Below are 20,538 nucleotides of genomic sequence, written 5' to 3'. Positions count from 1 at the left end.
GCGCGAGCCAAATTATAAGTCCAATTTTCAGTTTGTGTTTGAATTGAATAAACATAGCTGGCAGATTGCCAGAAAATAGCCACGATAGCTTCGTAGATCTGCAGTCTCAATAAGAGAAAAAGACAGACCAAAAAAAATTTATTCTTTTCATAAAGGGCTTAGATATGAAATTTTGACTAAGAATCTGCTGCTCCTATTAGCTGCTCTTAAATAACCTTCAATTAGAGTGACATACACTCACTTGACCTTATCTCTCTGAATTAAATTTAAAAAGACAATTTCAGAGTCAGGAAGTCATTTCTGAGAGTGAGGTAAGTCACGTGACCAAAACTTAATCACGCGAATGAACAAAAAACTCGCTCCATTAAGAGTGAAAAATGAAATCACGCACACAATTCAGTTGAAATTGCATGAGCGATTGAACAAAAAGCAGATTTGAAGTGAACAAAAATCTTAATGACGAAACAAAACAAGAGAAAGCCAATAATAGCCTCAGCTATCACTTCGCGGCTATTACAAATTGTATTGAATTATGCCAACTTCTCGAAATCGCAATACAGAAATGACCAAAAAGGTGCAGTAACCATAGAAAATTAACAAGTCCTAGTTGTATTAAATTTTTCAATAATTTTCAGTAATTTCAAAAATATTTATCAATAATTTCAATAATATTTATTAATTTTATAATCAGATTTTTGTTTCGAAATTATATTTTACATCAAATAATGGAAAAATTCTGTGTTCTAAATAGATGAGCATCGACAAAAAAGCTAGTTTTGTTCCCATCGGAGAGTCTTACAAAAAAAATAGAATTCCGTAGGAGCACTGTTTTTAACCATCTTAAGAATTCATTGTTTATTTTGCATGTCAACTATAGACAAGTCATTTTCATATCAAGGTTACAATAATGAGAAATTCCCCGACGTTCAAATGAGGCCCAATAAACATGTTTTCAGGGAATAGCTCCTGGTTTTGATGGCTTCAACATTTTTTTCGTAAACTTGAAACGAACTTCTGATTTTTCTTGAATTTGTTGCACTTTTTGCACTCCTATGACTTGGTCTCATTAGTTTAACGTGTAATTGTCTTCTGACAGACCACTAAGTCAACCTGCCTAAAACTTTGAATTGATACCTATTAGCTGTTATAACTCGGGGGAAAATCGAAACAAAATAGAGAAATTTTGATAAACTTACTTCTGTAGATCAGGCCCTATAGTGTCAAGTCCCAAATTATTTCCACTGAAACTAAAGTTAGTCTGGTGGATGCTTTTATGTTTAAACTACTGGTTTTGATACATTAATAATAGGAGTTTTAAGTATATATATATATATATAATTTTTGGGAATTTGTTCATAACTTTGGCTCTTTCTGGAAGTAATGTCATTATTACTATCTTGACAGTTATTATAAACGCTATTTTTAAAATATATAAGAAGTTCAGTGATAAGGTTACGGCATTTTAAACGCTATTTTAAAAATATATAAGAAGTTCAGTGGTAAGGTTACGGTTCTAATAGCTTTCAATATCGTCTTGCACTTTTCTATTGAAATTTGCGTTTTTGCCTGTATTTGTTGTCCTTTTTGATTATAGTATTATTTTAATTGTTATAATTTGTTAACCTTTCTTTTGAAGTCAAATTATCATAATACTAACAAATTTCAATGGCCTTCAAAGCAGGCTTTAATGGCTTCGACTTTTCTTTCGATATTTTATAGAATTTCTGAGTTTTGCCTATTTTGGTGTTCACTTTGAAGCCGTAAGAATCATACAGATTATTGATAAGTCTCTTTAGCTTCCTCCTAAGATACAAAAGAGCTGTTTCAATGCCGTCAGTTAATCGCTAATGGATTTAACGATTGAGTTCAGTTTTCAGAAAAAATTCAGAATATCTTTGAGCTTTGCCCTTTCTGTTCTTCTTTTTGTCAACTTAACTTCAGGTCATAAGTGAGAGGTCCCATCCACTTTCCTGTAAAAACAACATTAACCTCGCTATTTCTTTTTGAGATATAACCAATGTTTCATGACTGTGACACTATGCCTATGCACAAAGAAAATTTCGAGTGGTCAAAATTTGCATTTTTTTGTTTTCTTTAATTATATTCCCATTAATAACAAGTCCCCTTAATTTTTAAACAAAACCGAAGTGAACATAAAGAAAGTTTCAGTTTTATATTAACCAAATTATATTGTCACATCAATGATTTTAACGGCTTCAATACTTTGTCTTTTCGTAAACTGCAAATTTTTAGCGCTACTGTATTTGTTGTAATATTATAGTCTTATGAAGAATTATCATTAAACGCAAAAATCCGTTGGCTTCTTAAAGCATTATTTATGAATCTATCTACTTTTAGGTGAAAATCTTATACTTGTGCATTTTTAAATTATTTGGTTTCAAAAAAATCAATGCATTTTTTAACTTCGCCTTCTTTTTTTCATTCTGGTGACTTGTTCCCAATTCTCATTTAAGACCGCTCTCATCTGTTTTTTATGGCACGAGAGTCAAATTTCTATCTGATAAGATTTTGACTTTGTTACTAAGTGCTTTCAAAATTAGATTCGGAGTTTTTGCTTAAATGTTTTTTTTTGTTTGTTGTTTGTATAGTATTATTAATGGAAGGTCTCATGGGTGCTCTAAAGCTGCATGGCATTATTTAATTATTTAGTAGTTTGTGTTCGTAAGAAAACGTCTGTTTTCGATCTTTGTTTCTTCATTTTATAGGCAATTAAGCCAAACATATGAATGATCGGGGTCGGAATACTATGTGCGAACGCACATTGCCGACCCTCCTTGTTTTTATCTAGCATAACACGGAAGCTCTAATCTTGATTTAAAATATTGGACAAAATTAGGAATGCTGAATTTTCTTTCTACTTGGAATCATCAACCAGCTGGTTATAAAATTTTCTTGTTTAAAAAATAAATAAAACAGAAATGGGCATGTCTAATAAACAAATGCCACATTTCTTAACTTAGATGGCACAATAATCGATCAAGAACAACAGGTTTACAAATTCGATTAACGTGGATTGAACTTGCGGTCGTCACAAACCACTGCAGATTCATAGCGTATCTTTGAGAGTCGCGATTCATTGAAGCCTTATTAAGAAATGGCGTGTTAGCGAATGCAAATTGAATCTAAACATTAACACAATATCTTGTTCCATCAATAAATTGGGATACGGAGCTTTAACCACACAGCACCACCACGCCTCCATTATGGTAATTCCATTAAAACTTCAGTTAACAATCAATTACATTTATCACATTATCTGATTAGATCAGCGTCTATTTACACACAGGAAACGATTCAATAAGCAATTGCCTCGAACTGTGTTCAGCTTGAACCCACGTAACACCTCAACAAAAGAACTGACGCCAAATCTGCATACATAATGGGCGTTTTTAATTCTCCAATGTCGGAGGGGAGGGGGTGTGTTAATTTGATGAGGTAGTAAACAAATAGTTTACCATTGGTCTGTGTACGTCCCAGAAGGCCCGCTCCTGGCTGTCTAAAATTTTGCGCTCCATTTTGTCCCTCTTTCTGTCCACTCTGAAAAAAAAAGAAAAACCAGATTAATCACAATGAGGGAGGAAACTCCACCTTGAACTGTTTGATATTTTTAATACACGATTGCACCAAACTACGACTTTCTGAATTTAAACGGCACACCTTTTTGTGCAGTAGAAAGTTCAATAAAACTCGATCCCTATGTTCAAGTGACATTGTGGTCAGCTCATTCGCCGACGATTTTGGAATAACAAGCTGTGCAGTTTTGGACTGTGTCCTGTAGCAATGATTACAATCTACATTCTACATCTCATTCCTACCATTTCATGAACATTGTGGTTAGACGTCAGGGTATTTTTTTTTAAAAAATCAATTACAGCTCACTAACAGTTCAAAGCTTTACCGTGTACTATTCCTAAGCTTGAAATTATTTAAATTTCTACTTTTGGAAAGAAATATTAGCTACGCTTCCATGTCTAGCAAAACACGGAAACTTTTTTGCTACTATTTTGCATCCACTTAATTGTGATTCCACTTGATTATGCTAAGCAGAAAAAATAACAGCACAAGAGTGTTTATGATCAAAGAAAAACTTCCTGTTTTCGTCATAGTCCATCTAAATTTTTTAATTGCTAGCCTAAAATTATTCGTTCGGGCGTCCAACATCGTTTTCGCTCTCAAGGTGAACAGTCAGATTTTTCAGCTTTTTGTATTTATAGCGTATCTGAGTCACTACATAAATTGGAAACAGTAGTGCCAAACTCTCTTATATAAGAAAGGATTTTCGAAAAAGTCAGCTACTGTAATCCAATCCATTCGGATGAATCTATCAAAATAATTTTCTTTCAGAGCAAAATTTGAGATACACTTAGGTCAGCATTTTTGCACCAAATTTCAAACAGGAAATCATTAGCTGAAAAACATTTTGCCAAATTTCCATTTTTTGGTAGCTTTCAACTTAATCTGTTTAATATTTAATTTCGAAAATATCCCCTTTGCCAAAATTTTTGTTTTGCTCTCAAGAAATGCCTTAAAACATTTGGTCCAAAAAATTGGTCAAAGCACAATTGGCAGTTTCGAAAATGAAGAGGCCTAGTTGGGTAAGTGCGGAAAGATCCCTGAAAAAATTTTAAGCACTTACAAAAGTAATTCAATTAGCACTTTATATCCCGTTTTCCGACAGGCTAAGCTCTACACAGTAAACATAAACCGACTAACGTCGGATGAATTGCTCTCGAATGACAAGCTGGGGCGATTTAATTGCGATCGGGTGTATCTTCGAAATGTTTTATGGGTGCAAAAACCACCGACCCCCAGGGGTTCAACCCAGGACCATCAAGATGCCCGTTCAACAAAGTTCTACATAGTAAGTAGACGTAAAAGTTCAAAACATAGCCGGCAGATTGCCGGAATAGCTGCAAAAGAATAGACATGCGTGCCATATAATAGAGATAGAAACAGATCTCAAATTGAAAAAAATGGACGCCGCTCAAAAAACTAGGTTAAAAAAACATTCAGCGATAAATAAAGCTTGTTAAAATTCATTCCACAGAAGCCTCTTATTAGGGACCTTCACTGCACATATGAGTTCCTTTGACCTTAAACAAATTCAAATTAAACCTAAGTTTTAAAGTGCAAAAGTCATTTTATTGAGTGAGGTAAGTCACGTATGATCAAAATCTAATCACGCAAATAACCTAAAAACTTTCGCTAAAGCGAGTGAGAAATGACGTCACGCGCGCAAATGCAGTTAGTGAGAGGAAGAAGTCATTCAGAAAATTTGACTTTTTCAGCTTTGCTGTGTGAACAAATGTAGAACGAAAAAAGAGCGTCAGACGACGAAACAAAAAAACATAGCAGGACAAGTCCTGACGTACAATTCAAAGAATTTTCATTAACTAAACAGAAAAACTAGACCTAGAATGGACTATGAGTGAATTGAGAAAACCATTTTAAAAAAATCAGATCGAAAAATAAGAAAAAAAATCAATGTCAAAATGCCGCATGTGAACAAAATAAACCACTAGCGAGAAATGAAAGTTTAATTCAAACATAAAACTAGGCCTAGGATGAGCTGTGAATGGATTGGGAAAACCGTTTAGAAAAAAATCCGATCCAAATAATCGAAATAACAGTAAAAATCAGAGTGAAATTGCCGCATGAGAACAAAAAACCACTACCGAGAAACCGAAATTTTGTTCAAACACCATTTTCGCACTCTACTTTAAAATTAGAGCGAAAAAAATTCACGCCGCAAAACCACTCGCTTTTTCGCTCCATTTCCTGTTTCGGCGTGACCAAAATCACTACTCCGATTTGACTTCAAAAATCATGAAAATGTGTGAACAGATCTTAAAAAAAAAGACAGCGCCCCAATACAATTCAAATTCTTTGAATTGTAAAAAACCAAGAGCACCGCAATATAGCTACGCTCAGCTTACAGCTTCGCAGCTATAAAAAGATACTCGTTTGCAATAATTGCTTCAAACTTCGTTTTCAAACTAAGCAATTTTTTGAAGAATGTAAAGCTGGTAATCATTAATAGAAATCATTATCACAAGAATGATAACTTTGCACCATAAATGACGATGCACAAACGATGCAGTCAGGTAAGTGCGATGTTTCTTTGATTCAACTAACGCAGTGATCATTTAATTTATAAATCACCATAAACATATGCATGGAATCTATGCCGCGCTTTCATCGTTCCTTCAAAATTTCTCCATCTGATTTACAATATCATAAATGTCCATTTATTAGTGAAATGATTTATTGTTTATGATGACATAGAACATCCCTTGTACTCTATAAAACATGTTAAACATAATTTCTCTTCAATAAACCGTTTAAAATAGATTTCAGCCTCACAGTTCCAGTTCCATAAGCAAGATGACTTGGCTTTTTTGTTTGGTTCACAGCGAAAAGCCCAACGAATAGCCATGTGAAAAAAACTTTGAATGGACATATTGTCGAGATTTTGCGGGGCTTGTATTGGTTTCAACGCTCAAAAATGATGTTTTTACAAGCCTATGTGAACAAATTAATACTCGTTTTGCAGTGAAAATTGTTTGAATAGCATAAAAATGGGAGGGACTAACCACTGCAATTAGTATATTAAATTATTATGTATCGCAATTAGTACATCCCATAAAAATCATGAAATATGGATGCCCGTATTGTACACATGGAGGGGAAGGGCGCAAATTTTGATTTATTCTAGCCCCATCTTACCGTGTCGTTTGTGACCCCCAATTAAAATTTAAGTAGTACTGCAATATATCACGTCACCATTTAAAGAATTGGTGTAAAGTATGGGGGGGGGGGGGCTTTAAATCCGTAAAATTTTAATTTTGGTACATTATAATGACTTAAATCGTGAATAGCCGGATACAAACAAAATACTAACTTTGCTTGAGCCTCTGCCTGCATGAAAATGAACTCCCAGTTACGACTGAACATTTTCTGCAATTTGGACAAGCTCTCCTAAAACAACACAAACCCATCAAGCTACTAACCCTTCTTGTCTGGGCAACCCTTCTACAACCCAATCAGTCATAAAGACATACTCAGGTACAGAGAAGTAAACATTATTAAAGCCTTTCATACAAGCCATAAACTGATATACAATTCAACGATGCCTCTTCAACTAGCAGACAACTCAACTCAGTTTAATAAATATAATTCGAGGACATGGATCTGTTGCCCATTCCCCATTTATCAACTTTATTGGGCCAGTTTGAACATAAGAATTTTTTCTATCATCTTTACAACTCTTTCCTATTACTTTCAACATGCTGCTTAAACGCCATGCGTTTCAATTTTCAAATCACCTACTTTTTTGGAGAAGCTTAATCTAATTTGAAGTAACCTAACTGAGCATAGCAATTCTGCAATACTCTGATATTGTGGTATATGTAAGCAATCTTTAAATTTAAGAGTAGTTATAAATACTAACAGCCTCATAATCAGCTAGCTCTAGTCTGGTTTTGTTGAGCATGGTTCGTTTGCACAGGTAGACGGCGTAGTCTGTATTCTCCGGCTCCCAGCAGTTAGAAGGCCAAAAGTAGGGGGTCTAAACAGTCCAGTCCATAAATAAACAACAACCCACAATACAATACAACACTAATTAGACCGAGCAAAACTAATAACACGCTCAGTAACACCTCAATAGAGCCAGATTTTATTCACGTGATGTTTTGTGAAATTATTGTTCGCCCCATTAAGCACAACTGACAGGCATGTCAGCACGGCAAATCACAGATCACTACTCGCTTCTCAAATCACATGTCAATGTCTGCCGTGGAAATAACTATTTGCATCACTAAAGAGGCAAATGAGGTTAGCTTTCAGCTTTTCGTTTTTCTATTATTCTAGACAATGATTAGACTATAGATGGTGTACTGAGCTTGTACACCAATCTGAACGCAAAAGAGCAATCACTTAAAGTGAAGCTTATTTCGTATAAACATGGCCGGCCGGTATATTACCAAAATATATTAATGTGCTGTATAATATAGATAGCAACAGACTCAGAATCGAGTTAATGGAGCTACTGGTGCAACATATAATAATTAAAAATAACCATTTTAAAATTTTTTTCAAGAAAATATGAAAAGCATTATATTGGTCGCCAAGCTTCATATATCAACAGCCTTTATACATAGTAGTCCTTTACAGAACATACAAGGGGGTAGAGTAACTACAAAATATTAGTGTTAAAGAGTCATTTAAAAAGCTGGGAAATTTAAGGTCAAAAAAGCTTATCACCCAACTCAGCTTCAAACTCACAGCAAACTAGTATTAAATGGCATGACACACAAACATTACCTCAGAGCAGAGAATGGGGGCAGGTAATGATTTAAAAAAGGCTCATAAGAGCGTCAGTAGAAAAAAATAACGGGAAAAGTCTTGGAAAAAATCGAAAAGAAATTAAAATTCTAACTACTTGTCTATGAACTTCATCAAAACAGCCTTTGGTAGTCAAGGTAAAAAAAAACATAGCAGGCAGATTGCAAGAAAATAACCACTTGTGCCCTTCCATGGAATTGAAACAACTAAAACATAACTGGCAGATTGCCAGAAAATAGCCGTAATAGCTTCGTAGATCTGCAGCCTCAAAAAGAAAACAGTAAAAAAGAGACGAAAAAATTCGTCTTTTCATTGAAGGCTCATACGTTATATTTTGAATAAAAATCTGTATAAGTTATTGCTGCCTCTATTAGCTGCTCTCTAATAAGCTTCATTCAGAGTGACACACACCCATTTGACCTTATCTCTTTGAATTAAAGTAAACAAAAGTCAATTTCAAAGTGAGGAAGTCATTTTTGAGTGAGGTAAGTCAAGTGTGACCAAAAATTTAATCACGCGAATGAACAAAAAAAAACTCGCTCCACTAAGAGCGAAAAATGACGTCACACACGCACTTCAGTTGAAATTGCATGAACGAAAGAAAAAGCAGATTTGAAGTGGTTGTGACGTCATATGGTCGTAACAAAAATCGCGACGACGAAATAAAAAAAACAAGAGAAGGCCAATAATAGCTCCAGCTATCGCTGTGCGGCTATTAATAAATACGATAGACAGATTGACCACCAGTCCTTTAATAGACCACTAGACATACGCTCTATAAGGACTACCATACTAAAGAATTAGAGCATATACGTTTGGCACTAATTGGATGCACACTATTGATCTTTAACTAGTAAATGTTCATAAGAATTAGGGTTCATTAAGTCATTTTAGTGAGGTAAGCCACGCAGTCGACCTAAAAGCAGAACAAATGACGTCACGCACACAAACTTTAACTGCTAAGCAGTAGAAGTCACTGAAATTTAAAATGTCAATAATCACAAGAATCATCGATGGAGACGACGAATTGAAAAAACATAGCAGGACAAGTCCTGAATTACAATCCAAAGAATTGATTTAGCTTTAGCCTGACAAAAAATAAGCCGTATTAGATGTCCAATGAGAACCATTAGTTTGACACAATTGAGATCAAGCAATATTACCAGGAGAACAAAAAAAACCAGCAAGACTAAAAAATCAGATCTAACTTTTCAAAAACATGGTCAAAATCAAAAAATGACTTCTAAGAGCTCATGCCACTAATTAAATTCCCTCGTTTCTCATCAACCGATCCAACTGGTCATTAATGAGGTTAAGTGGTACGACAGCAAAAAGTTCAAAAAATACTTGCAAAACTCAAAAATTCACGCATAGTTTTTTAAAAACGCACAGCGTACAAGTCAATGAAAGCAATAGCTATGAATTTTGAAAGCAATAGCTATTTTAAACAAAAGAAAAGCTTTTTGAAACCATTGAAAACGGTCAATACTGAGACAAAGATATAAGATAATAAAGTTAACAACCAAACCCGCACAACTCAAACATAGCCGGCAGATTGCCGGCAAACAGCCGCCGTTGACACGCTTGGTGAAAATCTGGATTGAATCAGGAAAACTATAAAAAAGAAATTCACCGAAATTTTTTTTTCAGTGTCAAAAATGTTCAATTTTGGGGAGCAGTTTCAGTTGGATTCTAAAACTATACTTAATTCAGCTTCTAAACAAAGCTAATAAGCTTCATACCAATGTCAGCTACTAAGCACTCTTATGAGCTTTTATAACCTAATTTTCAATGACTTAATGACCGGGCTTTATCGTTTGAGCCCGTTTCTTCGGATCTTTTGACTTTGACAGTTTTCACCACGTTACGTAATTGAATGAGTTTCAGTTGAAACAGTGAGTGAAAAAAGTCAGAAGCCAAGCGTGAAAATCAAGACTTATGCAAATCAAAACGTAATCAAAAGGCAAAGCCAATTAAAAAAAGGAGAGAACCTAAACAATAGCTGTTGAGAGGCTTGACGGCGGCTATTAAAAATTCTGTAAAATTTCTTGAAAACAATTGATGTCAGTGTAACGGCTGCTCTCCTTGTGTTTCACAAAGAAAGTTTTACACCGCCCAGTTCGTTCTGAGAGGTTACAAAATCTGTCCGGATACTTCGTTGATGCAGTTTGCTTTTGTAACTGTATATCCGCTCTGCTGTACTTACCGTTGCATTAACTATTCAGTTCGTAACTATTGGCTAATCTTAGTTTTTTCAACTATCAATTTGAACTGGGTTTCTACAGATCACACAATACGGGATCTCTTTATGTATACCAGTTCAATCCGATAGAAAAAAACAAGTCGAAGAAAAAGATATATGTCTAAGACCTGTTTGTGCAAAAATATTTAAATTTAAACCTAAGTTGGCTTTTGCTGTTTGTACTCACAAGTTGAGAATACCAGAAGTTGGGGTTGTAACAGTTGAATTTCAGCTCCAATAATTCGTTGATGCAAGACACAGTAACAGAATTTACTGCTCAAGAATAATATTTTGAATACAAGACACAGTAACAATTTACTGCTCAGGAATATTTCTAGTTCAAGACACAGTAACACGTTATTTACTGCTCAAGACAATTTGTTTTGCAATATTTTGCTGAGTTATACTTTCAGCCGTTTTCTGCGGCTACTGCGTTGCGTTCTGTGGGTTGCTTTTTGTTATTTCCCCCTTTTCTCTTTTTTCTCACGTGACAAACTGTACCTAGAACTAGAACTATAACTATAACAATTAAATGACTAAGACATCAGAAAGTGTTTTGTTTCTATTTTCCCCGCCTATGCAAGCTTGTTATTCCTTAAGCTCAGCTCCAACATCGCCGGCCCTGTTTTCCTTCGTGAAAACATCATCGTCAGTTGGAAGTACTGGAGCGAGCTTCACTACGGGCCTCTTGTAGTATCCATCTTTTGTTCGGATTTTCGCTGATCGAATCACTCCGTCGGAACCTTCAAATGTTTCGGTTATTCGACCCAGATTGTAATATCCACGTTTGTCACTGTCTTCCACTAACCACACAAGATCACCCTGCTGAAGACTTCTTTCCGTTGTGGTCTGCCATTTCTTTCGACTATTCAACGTTGGCAAGTACTCTTTACGGAATCTGTCCCAGATGAGGTCTGCGTAAGCTTGTGTTTGTCGGAAGAGCTTTCTATGATCAACAAATTGCTCTGCACCTGATAGATACGGTAAACAAAGGTTCTTGTTGCCAAGTAGGAAATGGTTTGGAGTAATAGCTTCTAAATCGGTAGCATCAGAACTGACTTGTGTCAGCGGTCTAGCAATCAGCGTCTGTTCAATAAGACACATCGTGGTTGACAGAATGTCCTCCGTCACTGATCGATTGCCCAGCACTGCGTACATTGCCTTCTTGCAACTCCTAACCAGTCTTTCCCACACTCCTCCAAAGTGTGGTGATGCAGGTGGGTTAACTTCCATCTGATACCTTGTTGAATCAGATGTTCTTCAATTCGCACCTTGTTCCATGCTGCTATATACTCTGCCAGTTCTTTTTCAGCTCCAACGAAGTTTGTCCCGTTATCGCTAATCATTTTGACCGGTTTGCCTCTTCGTGCAATGAATCTTATAATTGCGTTCAGACAACAATCAGTGTCTAGTTTTGGTACAATCTATATGTACCGCACGTACAGTAAGGCATGTGAATAGACAGCACCAACGCTTTTCGTTTCTTCGACCAATCTTTACTGTGAATGGCCCGAAATATTCTACGCCCACATTCGAGAACACTGTTGATGCGACTAATCGTTCTTCAGGTAGTTCTGCCATTACTGGTGCCTTTGTTTGGGCTCTTCCCTTTCGACATCTAATGCATTTGTTTATGATCGATCTCAAAGCATTTCGTATGCCTAGGATCCAGAATTTCTGCTGAACTATGTTTCTGACATGTTCAGTACCTTCGTGATGACTATTCCTATGTTCATTTCGCAAAAATAATTCAACTACATGGTGCTTCCAATGTGACAGTATTGGATGCTTCGTTTCGAAGCTCAATTGACTTTTACCTATTCTGCCTTGAGCACGAATAAGTCCTTGCTGGTCTATGAATGGTGAAAACTGGAGGATTTTGCTGTTTTTTGGAATTTCCCTTTCAGCCTTGAGAGATTTCATCTCTTCAGTAAACTGTTCTTGCTGCAGTAGTCTGAAGATGCTTGCTTGTGCATCCTCTTTTTCTTCAACACTTTTGCAACAGTGTTTTTGTTGCCGGTTTGTGTTTTTTGAATACACGCTGTATGTATGCCATTGTATTTACTAGTCGATTGTAATTGCTGAATCGTTCCCACTGAATCAGCGGCTTCTTCTCTTCAACCTTAGCTGAGAAGACCATTTCGTCGTTTTGTTCGTCTGAAGCAAATGTTAAATTCAACTGTTCAGGCCATTCGTTCTCTCGTTGCTTCAACCAGGCCGGCCCAGTGAGCCATTCACTTCTCTGAATCTTCGATTCGTGTTCCTTCACTATCTGTTCTTTAAGTCTCACTGCCATCACTGCTGCTTGTAGTTCCAAGCGTGGTATGGAAAGGTGTCACATCGGTGCGACTCGGCACTTTCCGATTACAAATGCTAAATCTGCTGAGTATTCTTTGGGCTTTGAACGTAGGTAAGCCACTGCGCACATTGTGTCTTCAGATGCGTCGGCAAACACATGAAGTTCCCATTTGTCCTTGGCTGTGCTGAAGTATCTTCTATCAATGCTGGTTTCTGCTACTTCTGGAAGCTGCGCCTTCCACTTCAGAAACTCTTCTTCTTCGTTAGGTTCTACTGAGTTGTCCCAATGTTGTCCATTTTTGCTCCAGATGCTCTTCAGGACTCGTCTCATATGGACACTGAATGATGCAAACAGTCCAAGAGGATCAAACACTGAAGAAACTAGAGATAAGATCTTCCTTTGGGTGATTGGGGTCTCAAATTCTTTGCTTGTACCTCTACAAACCTGTAGACTATCATCGGTAATCGTCCACTGAAGCCCAAGCACCGATCACCCTTCCTGGCTGGGTTCTACTTCAACCTGCATTGTTTTGTTGATTGATCTTAAGTCCTCTGGGATTGCGTTGGTTACCACGTCGCTGTTGGTGATCCACTTCTTCAGTTCAAATCCATGTTTTGAGAGAAGAGGTTGCAGTTGTTTGAAAACCTTGATTGCTTCTTCAGGTGTTTCGACTGACTTGATGAAATCGTCCATGTAGAAGTTGTTTTGGATTGTTTTTGCTGCAATTGGGAACTCGTCTTCGTTATCGATCGCTACTCGCTTCAGAGCGTAGTTGGCACATGTTGGCGAACTCTTTGCTCCGAAAACATGACGCTGATACTCGTAAATTTGCACAGGTTCGTTCATTGTTGGTCGCCACAGGAATCTCAAGCAGCTTTTATCCCGATCAGGAACTTGCACTTGAAGAAACATTGATTCAATATCTGCGGTTAAGGCAATTGGTCCTTCTCGAAATCTGAATATTGTTCCGATCAACCCGTGTAGCAAATCGGGTCCGGCTAACAACTTGTCATTTAGGCATACATCCTTGTGTTTTGCTGCAGCGTTGCAAACACGGCGAACTTTACCCGGTTTGTTGGGGTTTAGTACTGGATGGTGTGGCAAATACCATTCCTTTCCGAAAGTGCCTTTGACTTCCGATTTACCAAGGATCTTCACAAATCCCTTTTCAACATCTGTATCAATTGACTGTTGATACAATTCTTTTAAATTTGGGTCTCGTTGGAAACTTCGTTCCAGTGAGTAGAGCTGACCAAGGGCTGAGCCGTAGTTGTTTGGAAGACTGGGTTCTGATTCATTCCAGAGCATGCCCACTTCGTACCGCTCGCCTGTAAACTTTGTAGTGCTCTCTAGAAACTTCTGAGCTTGTCGCTCTTTCTTTGATTGACTTACAACATTTATTTTGGAAGCGTAAGTTTCTATGTCCCACCATGATTGGATATTTTCTGCCACTTTCACATCTTCTGTGAAGGCAAAATGACAAACATTTTGACTTTTCTTGCCTGTCATGGGACCACTGACTACCCATCCTAATTCTGTTAAGACAGCGAAAGGCTCACTTCGTGTTCCAATCTTATAGTCCAATGGACGTTGAATTTCGTAGGCATCTTGTCCAAGTATGATGCCTACTTCCATCAGGTTGAATGTTCTGTTAGTGAGAACGTTCAGGTGTCTGAATTTGTTCTTCAGTTCCTTGTAGTCATATGTTGTGTTTCCCAACGAGATTGATGGGTGTGCAAACGCTTCAATTGAATGCACCTTTGAATGTAGTCCCTTTATTGTGATAGGAACCTTCTCTGTCCTCAAATCTTGCGTCCCATGTATGCCAGCTATGTTTAAGGTAACGTCCGTGCCTTTGGCTTGTAGTTGATCTTTAATGCTTTGATCAATGAACGATACTGTTGAACCACTATCGAGGAAAGAGTAGGTATTCAACCTGTTACCACCACTCTGAACCGATACCGGAACTATTTGAAGAAAACTAGTAACTTGGTTACTCTGGTTGATTGTTGCTGCGCTTACGTTAACTGCGTGACTACCCTCGTCCATTCGGTTTTCTGAGTGTAGCAGTCTGTTGTGCTTTTTGGTACATCCGTTTATACCGCACACTTTGACTTTGCAATCTTTGATTGCATGTCCTTTTCCCAGACATCCATAACATAAGCGTTCTCTCCTCACTGCCACGTATCGATCATTCACACTCATGTTTTTGAATGATGGACAGTTCCAAATTTTATGAGTGCCATCGGCTAATGGACAGTGATCGCTTTGCGTCTGCTTGGTTTCTTGCAGGTTCGAACTTGCACTGAAGTTCGATGTCTTCGAGAATTGTTTTTCTCTATTTGCGTTGCGTCGGTCTTCTTTGCGTTCCCCTTTAAACGCTGAAATCCCTTCACGCACGAATGCCATTCGTGATAGCCATTTTTCAAACATGATTAGATCAGGCCAGTCCTCGTCTTTGTCATCGACGTAGAACCACCATTTTTCTTTGAGAACCTGTGGTAGCTTATCAACTGCCATGTACAATGTCGAACTTGATTGCAAATCACCAATATGTTTGTACTCTTTAAGCACGTTCACGAAGTTAGATACAATAACAGAAAAATTAATCAGGCTGGATGAATCATGAGGTTTCACTTGATTAGCTTTTCGTAGGCTCTCGAGCTGCGCATCTATAATTACATGCGTTCTTCCAAATTTTCTTTCTAAAATGTTCCAGGCAGCACTATAAAACTGTCCAGAATAGCCCATTCCCGAGATTGCAGATTTTGCTTTGCCTGTTAGCAGTGTCTTCAAATGGCTCATTTTTTCTGAGTCAGGAATCGTGCGTTTATCTACTGTTGCTATGAACATGCTAGACCACTCAGGCCACTCCAGTGGGTTTCCGTCAAAATTGTTCAACCTCAATTTTGGTAAACTACTGCTTGAATGTCCAGTGTTGTAGTGCCTTCCAGCTATCGGCGATATATCCCGCCCTTCAACACTTACTGAGCGTTCGCGAGAGTTTGGGTACCATGGGTAATGCCTCTGCTTATTCCGTTCAGTCAGGGCTGACGTCAAAGCGAGCTCTTGGTCGAATTGGTGTTTGCGTGTCGTTCATCGAATTCGCCCACTCCGAGACATCTCTCCCTTTTGGGGTCCAATTGAAAGGTGACTTGTCACGCGCCTTAGTCGATTGAGAACGTAAGTCATCTTTCTCCAATGCTGTTCTTTGCAATTGGCGCTCTAGGTCTCGCTCCTTTTGCCGAAGCTGATGTTGCATCTCTAGTTCTTTCATTTGCATTTCTAGATCCAACCTCTTTCGATCAAATTGTGCTCGTTCGATTTGCAACTTTGCTTCAAATTCAATTTCAAATTCCTTCATTCGTTCTTCAACCCGACGTTTCACTGAAGATGCTTCCGAAGCGTTTTCTGTATCCTGGTTGATTGTCCGTGTAACCGTATTCGTCGTTGCATTGCTTGTGTTACCATGGTTTTGGTTAAACTCTGGAATTCCAACGTTTTGTGCTAACTGCTGCACATTATTCGCAGGTGGTTGCTCTTCATTAGCATGAAGAGTTGACTGGCTTTGCTGGCTTGACATTTTTGTCTCTCCGTGGATATACGGTAACCACTCTGCGTTCAAATATTGAAAGTATTTTTCTCTCTCAAGTTTGCGTTTTAAAGAAATATCTGGGTCTCGGAGAGTCTCAGCTTTCTTATTCACGAGTTTTTGAATGCTGTCGTCCAGTTGCAGTATCTGCTGATAAAGAGTCTTGAGCTTGCTTGGTCGATCTCGATTATCAATGAGCTCAAAACCTTCTTCCTGTTTCTCAATCCACTTGTTTCGCAAGTTGTTGATCTGTCGATCCAAAACGCTTTGACTCGGTGACGGAGTCACTTCTTGTGTACTTCGGGACTGCAGCTTGAATCTCTACAGCTCCTTTATTTTTTTGCTTTAATTGAGTTTTGCTTTTCAACGTTCCTATTTGCTTTGGCTAATTGGCTTTGCGTTGTTGAAATGCCTGCTGAGTTTTGTTCTCGTTCGTCGATGACTTCGTCACTTCGACTGTTGGGTTGGACAGCAGTTTATTCCACTGTCCGGGTCGGCGGACCAAATGTAACGGCTGCTCTCCTTGTGTTTCACAAAGAAAGTTTTACACCGCCCAGTTCGTTCTGAGTGGTTACAAAATCTGTCCGGATACTTCGTTGATGCAGTTTGCTTTTGTAACTGTATATCCGCTCTGCTGTACTTACCGTTGCATTAACTATTCAGTTCGTAACTATTGGCTAATCTTAGTTTTTTCAACTATCAATTTGAACTGGGTTTCTACAGATCACACAATACGGGATCTCTTTATGTATACCAGTTCAATCCGATAGAAAAAAACAAGTCGAAGAAAAAGATATATGTCTAAGACCTGTTTGTGCAAAAATATTTAAATTTAAACCTAAGTTGGCTTTTGCTGTTTGTACTCACAAGTTGAGAATACCAGAAGTTGGGGTTGTAACAGTTGAATTTCAGCTCCAATAATTCGTTGATGCAAGACACAGTAACAGAATTTACTGCTCAAGAATAATATTTTGAATACAAGACACAGTAACAATTTACTGCTCAGGAATATTTCTAGTTCAAGACACAGTAACACGTTATTTACTGCTCAAGACAATTTGTTTTGCAATATTTTGCTGAGTTATACTTTCAGCCGTTTTCTGCGGCTACTGCGTTGCGTTCTGTGGGTTGCTTTTTGTTATTTCCCCATTTTCTCTTTTTTCTCACGTGACAAACTGTAACTAGAACTAGAACTATAACTATAACTATTAAATGACTAAGACATCAGAAAGTGTTTTGTTTCTATTTTCCCCGCCTATGCAAGCTTGTTATTCCTTAAGCTCAGCTCCAACAGTCAGAGTTATCAGCTTTCAACAGAAACGATTTAATCGACTAAAATAACCCCCTATTAGCAACGTATGAGGACTGTTATTAATGAGAATGAACGATAAGAACACAAAAATTAAAAAGCACAACAAAAACTCAAAAATTAACTCATAATTCTTGAGAACAAGTAGTGTCAAAGTCATGAAAACCAATAAGTTATTAACTCGGACCATTAATTAAGTCCTTTAACGCCTCCTAATCAACCAATGAGACCTGTCATTGATGATTCTAAGTGATAAGACAACAGAAATAATTTTTGAAAGAGGGCAAAATCAAATATTCTTTAAAGTTTTTTGACAAAAAAACTGTTTAGGTCATGAAAAGTTTCAGGTGCACCTTGATAAATTCTCAACTAGCAATCTCAACTAGGCGCAATTGGAACACATATATATCATACTAAAGCGCACAAGGAAAAGAACCTCTGAAAACAGAAGTACAATTGACGCACGTGAAAAAAACTCAAATATCTGACGCTAAAGGTTATTTGAAAAAACCACGCGTTAAACCTATTCTAATTTTCGCTCCCTTTAGTACTTCAGTGTGACTACAATCGCCACTTTAATTTGACTTCTGACGTGAAAAAGCCGAAAAAGGGTGAACAGATCTTTGAAAAAGGCAACACACCAATACAACCCAAACCCTTTGGATTGTAAAAAGAAACCACGATGTCTCCAATAATAGCCGCTATCGATTCCCGGCTATTAACAGGCAAAAAATCCTTGCCTTTTTTCGAAAATTCAGTACGGAATGATGAACCACTCCAACAATAGAAAGTACATACTATCTTTGATTGATACAATATGGCGAAAAGCGACAAATAAAACAAACGCCTCAAAATTTTTTTAGGGGTAAACATGTTACTACTGAAATCAATTATTTTTGGGCTATTTTTCCACGCTGTGATTGAACGCCCATCAGTCTAACCTGAACTTCATTGAGCAATGTCATACGCACCATTGAGATTTTAATTAGGATATAACGCTACATTGCAGTGATACAATCCGTGTTATAGTACTTGTACGCACACTAGGAATTCGAAGTGGCTTCCGTCAGTCTAATTAGAGTTCTAATTGGGGCTATTCAAATTACATAAACACTAAAACACCTAAACGTAAAGGAAAATTGTATATAATTCCAGTATTAAAAACACCTATACCATGTACGGCTAAAATCAAATGAAACGTTCCAAATAGTTTCAACTTGGGAACTAATATTAAAACGCAGTTAACCTCCCTTAATCGAAAATACAACTGAAAATTGGAAACACTACTGGAAACTAGAATTGCTGAAATTAGTACTAAAAATTGCTGCACATTGCCTATATTAGGTTGGTCATTAGAAATACACTTTCACTTACGATAATGCAGGAACTAGCCTACATAAATTGAAAATTTCGCTTCAAATAGTCATCAAAGTCCCCACTTATGGCTTTACCGAAGATTACTGCGAAAACAGGGAATAATTCTATAAAAATTAACTGTGCATATTTTGTATATTCATTAGCAACCAGGTTTAAATGCAGCAGCGCTTTAAAAGGAATCGAGTTATAAGAGAAGCCAATTTACAAATTGGGCTCTTCAAAGGGATTATCTGTATTAAGAGACAAGCTTATAGAACAAAGCAAAGCCAGGAGCAGAAGAAAGGTTTACTAATGGTGTAAAAATAGAATCGCCCGCCCGCATAAAAACGAAGAGCTTCCTGATTAGCTTTGAGATTTTCCGATCCCACAACCGGTCACAAGTCAAGACCTCGAGAAGCTCTTAAGCTGGAAGCCGTACCTGGAGGTCAAATTTGTACGTCATCAAATATTTTGACGTAACTCAAAAAGCGCAGCAGCATTTTATTCGAAGATTATTCCGTTTCTTACGACTTCGTTACTCATCAGCAAATGTTTTTTGAATAGCTTTATTAGTTATGAAAGCTCTAAAAGATGTTACTGAGAGGTAGCTATTAGAGGGCAGAAGTCTTCAATTTTGCATAAAAATACGATTCAACAAAGTTTTTGAGGCAATGATTGTAACGAGCATAAAAATTGTAGAGATTGATTACAAAATCTAAAGTAAAACGACGTTGTCGAAGAGGCCAAAAAAACTGTAAAAGTTAAACTGATAGGAAAACAATAATTTGATTTAAAACTAAAATTGGATCAATGAGTTCTTCTATTTCATTTTTTCTCAACTTTTCTTTTGAATTTATAAAAATAAACAGGAATCAGCCACAATTACCAAACTAACTTAAGTCGAACGAACTGCAACACTATTGCAGCCCACTTGAACTGTGGCTTTAAATAATGTCAGTAAACGAAACCAATTTTAGCAAACTTTTCATTTGACTTTTAGTAGTAAGCTGCTGTCACCAATCCAATTAAGCTGCTTAAAATTGTTAAAGAGCCATTTATATCACGCATGGCTCGAAAAATCAAGCGTGATTAAAAGACAATCGATAAGTCAGAAAATCAATCTAATATTTCGCAATAATACATAATCGGATAAAAAGGACACTAATGACTTCGCTCGTGAACAAGTAAGGATCACCAATCATCGGGAGCAATTCGATACCATATATACAAAAATTACATGGAAAAGTCAAAACGGTCAGGCGATAGGTTTGCATAAATAAAACATAGCTGGCAGATTGCCAGAAAATAGCCCCAAGTGCGATTTATTTTGATGTCATTTCGTAATTGAACATATTCCTGTCTCTCAGTGAGAGGCT

The 20,538-nt window shown here is 37.2% G+C and overlaps 1 protein-coding gene across 7 annotated transcripts in view; it reads right to left on the bottom strand.

The window, feature by feature from the left end:
• LOC142334589 (regulator of G-protein signaling 7-like) overlaps positions 1 to 20,538 on the bottom strand; it is an 84,391-nt gene that overhangs the window by 47,289 nt on the left and 16,564 nt on the right. For all 7 annotated transcript variants that reach the window (XM_075382752.1, XM_075382761.1, XM_075382742.1 and 4 more), the window contains exons 6-8: positions 7,472 to 7,588; positions 6,923 to 6,999; positions 3,477 to 3,558 (exon numbers count right to left, since the gene is read on the bottom strand). In XM_075382752.1, the coding sequence (XP_075238867.1) occupies positions 3,477 to 3,558; positions 6,923 to 6,999; positions 7,472 to 7,588 (276 nt within the window). The remainder of the gene's footprint in view (positions 1 to 3,476; positions 3,559 to 6,922; positions 7,000 to 7,471; positions 7,589 to 20,538) is intronic.

The sequence above is a fragment of the Convolutriloba macropyga genome, chromosome 1, assembly GCF_964194025.1.
Source record: "Convolutriloba macropyga chromosome 1, txConMacr16.3, whole genome shotgun sequence".
In the NCBI taxonomy this organism is placed as follows: Eukaryota; Metazoa; Xenacoelomorpha; order Acoela; family Convolutidae; genus Convolutriloba; species Convolutriloba macropyga.
This window is presented reverse-complemented; position numbering and strand designations above follow the sequence as displayed.